Below are 11,208 nucleotides of genomic sequence, written 5' to 3'. Positions count from 1 at the left end.
TTCTTTCTTTCTTTCTTTCTTTCTTTCTTTCTTTCTCTCTCTCTCTCTCTCTCTCTCTCTCTCTCTCTCTCTCTCTCTCTTTCTCTTTCCACTGTTCCTTTCTTCCCTCTTCCTTTCTTCCTTCCTTCCTTTCTTTCTTCCTTCCTTCCTCCCTCCCTCCCTCCCTTCCTTCCTTTCTTCCTTCCTTTTTTTCTCATTCAATTAAAACCAGCTATGCTACAGTTTTTCATTAGAGAAAAAAAATAAAGCTTCTATAATAATAATATGAATAGAGATAATTACTTAGTAGAGGCAATACTTGCTCATGACTTAATAAACACTAGACCCTGTTCTCAGTAATCTCATTATTCAGAAGATGGTCTTTGATGTATGAATCACCCTCCTGGGGTGAAACAGTTAATAACAGGCAGAGATGAAAGCTAAAATACCTGAATCTAGGTTTTGGACTAATTATATCAGTCATGTGATGAAATTACCCTTTGCCCAGACTTATATTTCGCTACTCTTGGCTTAAAATGCAACTGTGTCAGACAACTTCATTACCTGTTGCCTTATGGTTATTGTTGGGTTTTACCATCCTTCTCAATACTTAATATCAAGTAACTTTTCAGTGTCTTGAAGAATTTCTTGTGTTGTCATTTGGTTTGATTTTTGTACTTTTTGCCTTTTATACCTCCAGGGTTCTCTAGGAACTGAGTTGGATGGTAGTCTGCCCATCAGTGGGTCTTGCTTTCCTGAGTGTGTTAGTTTGATAGTAAAATGGTCTTTTCAATCAATGGGTATTTTGGCCTCTAAAAGTCAATGAACTCTGGTAGAGCTGTTTTAAAGAGATGAATCTATAACTCTGCTGTTTGTGTGATGGTATTAGCAGAGTTTTGGCCACACAGCAGATAGTCAGTATGTGCTTGTTGGATTAAAGTGGTGAGCATCTGAGCTTAGTAAATATCGTCAGCACTCTCTCTCTCTGTATGAGGAACACTGTTAAGGAAAATGCTATTTGTAAAAATATGCATAACAAATTACACAATTGAAGACTAACTTTATTTCTGTTCAGTAGTTATTAGTATGAAAGTACTGGGTTTATATGCTTCCTTTTGATTGCACATTTGGCTTGATTATAATATAGACATTTATAAGATTCAGTTTATTGAATTCAATTCTCAGATAGATGGAGGTGGAAGAGAATTTCATTATTCACATTCTGAGCTGATCTATTTGTTTATGTAAATTTCTTCAATAGTTCAACTCCTTGATGAAATTTGGCACACACTGTTAAAACTCTAAGGGAGTTTAAGTATCCAGCTTGTTAAGGTGTGCTTATATGTTGTAGAGACAGCTATCTTGTCAAATTTATTTATACTTAGGTCCTAGTCTTCCTTTGTTCATCCATTCTAAATTTTGTCTCTTAGAAATCATATCTAATTTACCCTTGACTGGCTTAGGTATTTGAAACATTCAGGATAAAAAGTTATATTTATAACTGTATATTACTATTTTAGCGAAGAAATCTAATTTTTGACTTGCCATAATTTTGTATCAAGATTTTGTAACTTCATTTTTTGATTTTCTTTCTTTTGCCTTTTATTGAGACTTTAAATATATATACCTTTCTTATATTCCCCACCTGAGTTCTTATTGTAGAATGTGTGGTACTTTAAAGGTGAGACTGTATTAGTGATGTGTGCAACTTGTTATTAACTAAATGATATTCTATATTTTAGGTGAAAAGCCAGTGAGTGTTCAGCCCAGTTCCATCCTTTGTCCTGCACCTGTCCTGAACAAAGATGGAGAGTAAGTGCACTGCCAAAGCCAACTCATAAGGGAGTTCTGGCTCCTGAGTGACTGACTGGTGACTGCTCTGCTCTGTGAGGGTCTCTCTCTCTCTCTCTCTCTCTCTCTGTCTCTCTTTCTAATTCTCTCTCTGTGTCATCACATAAAAGCCCTTCTTCACTTAATAAAAATAAATAATAACCAAATAAAACCAAACATAAAAAATGCAACAGATTTCTATAAAACAGCAATTGCACACTGGTAATTTCATTTTCTTCTTTTGTCTTTTGAGTACAATGTGTCATATAGCCCAGGCTGGCCTGAAATTTACTCAGTGACCTGCCCATAACCAGATTCACTCACCTGTTAGTTTGACCTTTATAGTACTGAATGTACACACACACACACACACACACACACACACACACACATACACACACCTAGTAGTTCCAAAGTAAGATTTTAAATGTTTGCTATGGAATTAAATAAATATTAAATATAGAAGCAAGTGGAATGAGGCTCACTATATATATATTGGTTTTTCGAGACAGGGTTTCTCTGTATAGCCCTGGCTGTCCTGGAACTCACTTTGTAGACCAGGCTGGCCTTGAACTCAGAAATCCACCTGCCTCTGCCTCCCAAGTGCTGGGATTAAAGGTGTGCGCCACCACCACCCGGCACAATATATATTAATTTGTGCTTTATTTCGCATTTCAGTCAATCCTACACTTCCTCTTCCTTTTGTGTGACAGTAGGCCATGAAGAACAAAGACTCTTATTTAAATCATTAACGCAAAAATAATTTTAATAGTCACGCTATTTCTAGCTCACTTTTCTTATACTCTTTAGTGTGCAACAAATAATTCCAAAAATTTGAGATGTTCTCTACTTTGAAATTAATGAGTGTAGTTGTTCATAGTGCTGACTCACCTGATGGAATTACTTAATGCTGATATTTTCCATAAAACATAAACATAGTAAACACTAAACACATAATCTCAAGTCAAAAACAGTGTTCACACAGTGAAGATTATCTTTCACTTCATGGAATCAAAGAGAATAGTTTTTGTACTTTGCTGTCTGCATGAGTACTTTTTTTTTTTTTTTTTTTTTTTGTGAAAGTATTCATTATAGCTATTGGACAGCATTTCCAGTAGCTAAAACAGTCCAACAGTTTCATTTTTGTGTTTTAAATAGATCAAAAGGGCTATATTATCTTACTTCAGAACTTAGACTATTATTCAGTGTGTGTGTGTGTGTGTGTGTCCTGCCTGATAATCTAGCATCAGTGATGACCTGCCCATGGCTTACTTAGACAGGCATTGGGCTTTATGATAGTTTGGATTTTCATGACATCATCTTGCCCCATGTATACAGTAGAATTCAGTGATCTTGTATTGGACATAGCAAACCACTCAAGTTTGGACTTGTTTAATTGAAAATGGAGTTTCATATTGGTTACTGGTCTTCGTGCCACTTGGCTCAGTCTGTCTCCAAGTTATATTTTCTAGTCTTCCCATTGATTATAACATCTTTTTTTCTTTGTCATTCAGATATATAAAAAAATACCTCTACGAATTATAATTGATTCATTCTTATTTCATGCACAGTTTATCTTGAACTCACTCAGCACTAATTTTGGACCATAACATTCAACATCAGCTTGCTCCATCTGGGCAAAGTCCACGTTATCTCGTGCCAACATCATTCATCTCTTTGTTGGTCTTTCTGTTTCTACCTTTGGCTTCAGTGATCCTACTGGAAGAGATAGGCTTATGTTAGTTACCCCTCCAGGTAGGATTGTTGGGAGTAATTTCCTCACCCCACACAAAGGTAAAGCAGAGATGACAGTTTTCCTATCTTTCTCCAGGACCCAAACCCTCTCTCCTCAGGCCTCATTGCTTCATTGCTTCTCTGCTCAGCTATGGCCACACCACTGCCCTTTCTTTCTGTCTCTTAACTCACCAGCTTATACTTCTATGAGCACTGTCCTCCTTGCTAGGCCCTCTGCATGGAATAATGTTCTCTTATCTCCTTAAGTCTTGTTCAAATGTCACTTTCCCAAGAGGGTAAAACCCTTTGTACTTACTGTCAACCAGGAGTCTCCTCAGTCTCTTTACATGTTCTTGTTTCCCCCCCCCCCAAAAAAAAAAAATCCTTAATGGTTATTGCTAGGATAAATCCTGTAAGTGTCATTTCCTGTAGACTCCCTTGCATTACCCACTGCCTGCCATAGTGCAAATTCACTCAGTACTTGATTGTTGAAAGGTGGTTAACTTTTTCATCAGAGAGATTTTTCTTTTTTACCAATAAATACAAAAAGTTAAAGGATATCATTCAATTTCTGATGGAAGAGGCCTTTATCAGCTAAGAGAAAATGGTCAGAATTTTATTTTAGGGTGACATACCATTGGCAAGAACAGAAAATCATGAAACTTTAAAACACGTGGCTATTAGAGAAGAGCATTCACTCTTCTATGTAGTTACAAAATGAAACTATACCTATTATATGCCATATATTAGTTAAACTTTTAAAAATATTTACTTTGCCTTTTGCTTACCTCTGTATTTGTGTCCATATGTGCCTGCTATGTTCATGTGGAGGTTGTAGGATAGCTTTTGGCTTCCCTTCATGATGAGTATCCCAGAGATCAGACTCAGGTCCCCAGGCTCAGCAGCAGGCACGCCTACCTGCTCTCTCCTTGGTGCCTTCTTTTGAATAATGTAACTATTGACATTCTTTAATGCTTCGCGGTCAGATACATGAGTTTTAAAAACCTCACACATAATGATAAATGTTGGGTACAAAAACCCTGTCATTTATTTAGATTTTAGTATTGATATTTTGCCTGTATGTAGAAAATGTTTGGGGATGGAGACTCATCCAAAAGAATTGCTTTTGTACTATTTTGTTTTATTTTGGTATCAGCCTCTAGCTAATCACCAAGGCAAAGTTTCAGAGAAGTTTGTAAATATGCTGGGTGCTGGGAAATACCATTGTATTCTCTACTTCCTATGCTGCGCATCATTTAGACTACTTTCTTTGCCTTGACTTCTCTTCAGATCCTTTTTGTACATGGCCAATTCGTACAAGGTTGAATTAAAATCAGCAGAACCGAGACAGTTTAGCCTTGTAAGACGGCTGATGCTTAATATGTTTGCCTAATTACCTTTTGGCTAAAGATTCAAACCCATTAAATAGCTAGTTAGTCCGTGTTTCAAATGAGCACATCTGGTCCATCAGTGAAGGGAGGCTTGTCCTGTGTGAGGGTGACAGATGTGGTGATGGGTCCCCTCTTCTCTCACCTAAATAATTAACAACTCACTGGTGAAGTAGTTCTAGACAGAGAGCCTCACAGGCAGATGCATGGTCTCAGAGCTGACCCCCACACACGCGCCTCAGCTCATTAGCCTGCTCCTGCTCCGTTACCCCTTCTCTCCTCTTTGTGATGCTTTTTTTTTTTTAATGTGCTTGTGGATTTTGATTTAAATGAGGGCTAAGATGGATGTTTTCTGGGAGGTGGGACTAAGAGCCTGCCTCATCAGAATAGCAAAGATGTCTTATATACAAATATTGATGTTACGAAGTAAAAACATGTTACAAAAACTCGAACGTGGGAAAGGGATATGTGGTGTTGACGGGGGGGGGGGAGAGAAAGAATCGTCAGGATGCATTTGAAGGAAGGTATGAATTGGTCAGATTGCAAATTTAATTAATGAACAAGTTTCAAAACAAGGAAATTTAGAATGCCCATGCAGCTCCTAGCTAGGAATAACCCTGCTGAACAGATCTGGGATCAGATTTTGAGCAGCTCCTTTGAAATAGATCAGTGCTTCCAAATTTTACTTGATGGAGATTTTGGCTAAGATGAACAACATCTTAGGATATGGGGAAGTAAATGTGAAAGTAGCTGGGTTTTTCCAACTCTTTCTCATTGGACACACTTTCTTTTAAAAAACTTCATATATTTAAGAAAATTACCTTATCAAAATTTTTGGTAGATTATTTAGTTTATTTGTGTCAGTTGCTTATCTTTGCCTTCTTTGAGTTTAAATAGAATGGCCTCCTAAAAGTTCTCTAACTGGCCCCCATCCCGAATCTCAGGCTCCTGGTATACTATGCAATCATTACACATACTTGCAACCCAGAGGTTGTCCTCTGACCTTGTACTGACCAAAAGAGAGCAACAATAGCACAGCTGCTCTGGAATACTTGAGATGTCAAACTTGTAATTTGACAAAAAGAACAGAAATAAATTGGGTAAACATACATAAACACATTGTGAAGAAAGAAAAACAGAGCAGAGTGAGGCAGAGCCTTAATCTACAGTTTGCTTGATAAGGATGACTTAAGGAGGCATATGGTATAGTTTAATGCGCTTGCAAAAACATTGGCCAGAATCTTCTGGCAAATATGAAATAAATATCTAAATCAAGTGAAAGTGATAGCACTATTTTTCTTACAAGGCAGTGTGGGAAGGCCCAGACAGAGTCCTGGGAGTTAGAGGTGGTAGATAGATGCAGGTCATTTCAAGGATCTGATACAGGATCTCTGGGATGTGCGGTGACTTGGTGGTGAGGGCTGGGCTTGGTAATTTGTTAAAAAAAATTTCCTGAACATTTTCAATAGTAAGCCTAATTTGTCTCACATCCAATTGACTAATTCGATTTATTTTTTTTTCTTAGTTGGCTGAATTTTGCTTTTTACCGAGCTTCTCTTTCTTTACAAAAACATACCCACATATGTGTGTGTATCTACATCTGCGCGGTCCCTAGATCCTTTGTGTTGGCAGCAGGTGATACAAACATTATTGATTCAATCTGTTCTTTCTTGTAAAGGAGGAGACTTGATGACTTAATTTGCCATCCTGGATACCAGGACATCAGTTGTGCCTCTATTTGGATTATAACCATTAGACTCTTGATGAAGGAACTTAAGCTGAAGATCTCTTTTGTTCTCTAATCTTCTCCCACCATGGAACGTTCCTCTTCTTTTTTTCATCGCAGTGTCTTCTGATGCTACCAATCAGCATGTTATGTTTTCTTTACTTGGTCAGCATTGTATCTCTTTCCTGAGTATCAGACACAGCTACAGGCATTGTCATTTAACACATGTATATCTGTTCCTCAAGATGTTGTCCACTTGAGAATGTTAAATCACATGCTTCCAAGTTTGAGTGACGGTGTCACTGCTGAGTGATGGCCACTTGGCCGCATCCAGCACCAGGAGGTCTATCATGGGAAGGGTTTGCTTACTGTTTTCTGCTACAAAGAAAGGAGAAGGAAAGACCAGCAGGTAAAGAGAAGCACTTTTTACCAGATTGTAAGGAAGATATTTTCAAAAGCTGGAATGGCTTTGGTGAGTGTGTTGGAAACTAGAAAACGATGACGAACAGGAAATCTTTCAAGTACACACTTAGAGCTTCCTAAATACTTGCTTACAAAACTAACTATCAATTTAATGATGACAGAAACATGTGACATTTAAAAAATGCTTAAAGGGGATTATTAATATATATACATATATACATACATATGTGCATATGTATACACATATACACATGTAAACACATAAATACATATATGTACACACACACATATAGTATTTTACTAAAATTCACCAGTTTATTAAAAAGGAGTTGTTGCTAATGCAACATTAGAGGCCTTTACAGTGTGCCTTACATGGGAACATTCATATGATACTGAATATGCACTGGCTTCTTCTAAAAGCTGTCAACCTTGCTGGCTGTAATTTTGCTTTGGTCTAATACATATATAACTGTAGAATAAAAAGAAATTATTTAATTCTTTTAATCCCTTTAATATCTTTAATGAACACAATTAGACAGTACGTTAACTTACATCTGTGCCCATAAATTACAGTGGCTCATTTGGACTGCTCACAAATCCAAGACCGCCCTTTTCAACTTAAAATCTGCATCATTTGCAAAGCTAATGCAACGAACACTCTGCAGAGTCTTAAACGACAGTGCTTGCTTTCAGAATATCTGAAGCCACCACAATTTTAATAACGTTTTGAGTGGTTGCCAGTTTAATTTTCAGTGTGTACAAATTGGAGGTAAATTATTTAGTGCTTCCAGTGAAGTCTTTAACATTTTCACTTACTTTTTTTTTTTTTTTTAAATCCTCTTTAATGGATTGTAAAACAGAAATCATTCCCAGAATTTATGCATCTGTCTACTACTGTCTATCTGTCTGTCTGTCTGTTGGGAACAAATGCACCTATTTCAACTAGGTAACTGTAGGTTTAAATATTAACCATATTTCATGAAGTATGACACTTCTTAGATCAGAGCGGCTCTAACAGCACGGAGCCCTCTTCCTCCTATTTTGGATTATTCATATATCTACAGGTGTACTAAGTCACCATGACTATCAGGACTAATTGATTTTATTTAGTCAACAATAAGTCAGAGCACTATTTACTAATTTCTTCTGTAAAAAATTTAGTGTGTTTGAATTTAACTTTATCAGCTATTACTTGAGTACCAGGGACCGTGAAAACATAATTAAAAAAATCTTTGTACTGTGATAATGTTTTAAAGGTTTCTTTTGTCTTTTACTTTGAAAACCTATTTTAAGTGCGGTATGAACAGCATATTAAGATGCCCAGGAAAATCACAAGCCCCCTAGTTCTGTCTGTGGCGACCAACAGAGTCCAGCACATCTTTGGTCCTTGTCTTTCTGAGTCATCTGCACTAGGCCAGTCCTTGAATGTCTCCACGTTCTCAGGACTTCATGTTATCGTGTCTGTCTTCAGATGCTGCATCCAGCTCCGGTTTTTCTTTGAGTCTCTTAACTGTCAATTTTCATCACGGTTGGATTCTTGATCTATAAAACCCTCTCAGAGGCTTCCTTTCTTGCTGTCCAGCTCCAAATCTCCAGGCAGGATCCCACCTTCGCCTTAACACATCCCATGTACTCACTTTGCAAATGTCCACCTGACTTTCCTATAGGCACTTTAAACACAGAGGTTGCAAAGAACTTAGGTTTGGTCCCTCTTCTGTGCTCCCCACACAAGACCATGCACCCACTTGTAAGACAGAAATATTGAAGTCAGCCTTTTTCTTGCTTGCCTCCTACATACACTGAGTGTCTGTGGCCCTTTAATTCCAACATAAGATCTCTCAGTTTTATTTTCATGAGTCCTTGTGGCCTCTACTTCAGTGCTGTGTTGGATTTTCTCTGAAACAGACCCAGGCCTTTGTAACTGGTCTTTGTACTCTAGAAACATATTTTTCAGATGTGTGCCCTACCCTTAGAAATACCAACAAGAATGACATTTGCAAAACATAATTTTCTCCATATTTTTTATGATGCTCTTTACCTTTTCAGAGTATTTCTTAATTCCTGGAGCAAGATTTCCTTACAGTTGTCCTTGTTATTACCTTATCCAGCCTAAAGCTTTCTCCCCATTCTTTTATAGTTGTCCCCACTCTCACACAGTCCTCCCCACTCTCTCACACAGTCCTCCCCACTCTCTCATACAGTTGTCCCCACTCTTTCACTAGGTGTTGCTGGCATATTCCAGCTCGACTCTCCTCCACCTCTCTTGTCTATCAGTTCTCCATCTGAAAGGACTCCTTTTTATTCTTACCTTGGAACTCCTGATCATTCTTCTGGTTTGTCTAATAGGCGACTGTTTTGTTCACGACAGGCCTGAATTATCTGTGCCTTGGTTGTATAGAAGACCTGTGCTCATGTCTGCTTCACCTGACTGCAGTCATACTCCATTGTAAAGTCTTGTGTGTATTCCCTTCTGTTACACTGTGATTCGTTTTGTTATTCTGATCGTATTAAACAACTCCCAGTTTGGCTGAGCTTCTTTTATTATTGGTGTCTTAGTCAATTCAAATGCCATTGTTGCTTTAATTAGTAAAAGACAGAGAAATTGATATTAGCAAACATTCATCAACCAATTTGGAGTATGATTTTAGTATATCCATGGATATATAAACACAAATCAATAAAGAAAGCTGCAATATTGGGTTTAATAAGATGTTTTATAACAGGAAATAGAACTGGAAGCTTTCTTTATATAAGAAAGTTTTTTTTAATAGTAATTTTTAACACTTTAGCTATCTATATTTTTATGTCAGTAGACTAGTAATTCTTAAGGGAAATATCTTGTATGTATGTTTGCTTCTATATTCTATTTAATTTTATATTCTATATTGTCTATGCTGTTTTTTTCAAGTGGCTTTAATAAGATTATAGAAACACAGTGATGCTTTGAAAATCCTTCTAATATATTATCGGATATTACAAGACTTCATAGAGCTCCTGAGTTATACACACTACTAGGAACATCCCTGTATGTTGTCAATCTCTTCCATGGAGAGACTCTGACATAGGTATAACTCCCTACTTTTACAAGCTAGGGGTGGGATATTAAGACTAGATTGACACAAGTTCAAGCTTGGGGCTCTAGATTCTCTAACATGTTTCATTAATAAGCCTGCTTTTTCAAATCATGTGCACATTTGGGACAAATAAAGATGAACTGTCCCTTTGCAGCCCATTTGTGTCCTGAACTATGTAAACATAATATTTATTTGATATGTTATAGCCCATAGTTAGATCTCATAACTGAGAATCTGGTTTCCATTGTTAGATCTATACTAACTGGAAGTAGAAATGATAGAGGAATAGGATTAAACAGTGTGTTGGAGTTGAGAGAAAGGACATAACATGTGACAAAAAATACCTACTATGTACATTGCAATCTTGGGACAAGTGAATCTCCAAGTATCAGCTTTAGGCTGACTTTAACTACCTTTGTGCTTGGGGTCTTAATTGTCTTCATGATGATACCATACCAGACCAGGAATTTAAGGATTCCCTCTAAAGGAACAGTAGAATTCAAAAGCAGAAACAACTGTGTTTTTCATGTTTGCAACAATTTTGAAATTCTTTTCTAAAAATTATAACTATTCATAAATATATATTCAAGAACAAGTATTCTGTTTATAGAAAAAAAAAAGGTACTGTAGTTAAGCGTGAAATGTATGATTATAGAAAAAAATCTGGATAAGGTCTCTTAGGCTAATGTTTATGGGGTAAATTTAACTATAAGTCCCTAAGACCCGTGGAGGACTAAGATTAGGAATGTTGGATAAGAGAAGGTTCTTGGGTTGCAGGGGCAGAGAGGTCTAGGCTTCTTGTGAGCTACCTTCGGAAACTTCATTTTCTTGACTTGAAAAATGGAAACAGTGCCAGTGGACTATGTGAGAATGAACTAATGTTTCTGGATGATTGGAAAAAACTCAGTTCATGACTACTGTTGTTGACCGTTTGGCCTGGATCCTGCTACTAATGTATATTTTGTTATTTCAGTGAGGAATGTTGGCATTTCATATAGTCTCTGCCCCAGTTACCTAGTAACAGCCAGGTGTGCCTGACTCACTATAAAAGGAG

At 37.1% G+C, this 11,208-nt stretch overlaps 1 protein-coding gene across 2 annotated transcripts in view; it reads left to right on the top strand.

Moving 5' to 3' along the window:
- Antxr2 (ANTXR cell adhesion molecule 2) overlaps positions 1-11,208 on the top strand; it is a 127,925-nt gene that overhangs the window by 40,515 nt on the left and 76,202 nt on the right. For both annotated transcript variants that reach the window (XM_021210426.2, XM_021210425.2), the window contains exon 10: positions 1,722-1,791. In XM_021210426.2, the coding sequence (XP_021066085.1) occupies positions 1,722-1,791 (70 nt within the window). The remainder of the gene's footprint in view (positions 1-1,721; positions 1,792-11,208) is intronic.

This window comes from Mus pahari, chromosome 13 (assembly GCF_900095145.1).
Source record: "Mus pahari chromosome 13, PAHARI_EIJ_v1.1, whole genome shotgun sequence".
Lineage (NCBI taxonomy): Eukaryota > Metazoa > Chordata > Mammalia > Rodentia > Muridae > Mus > Mus pahari.
The sequence above is the reverse complement of the archived record's forward strand: the minus strand, read 5'-3'. Positions and strand labels throughout refer to the sequence as shown.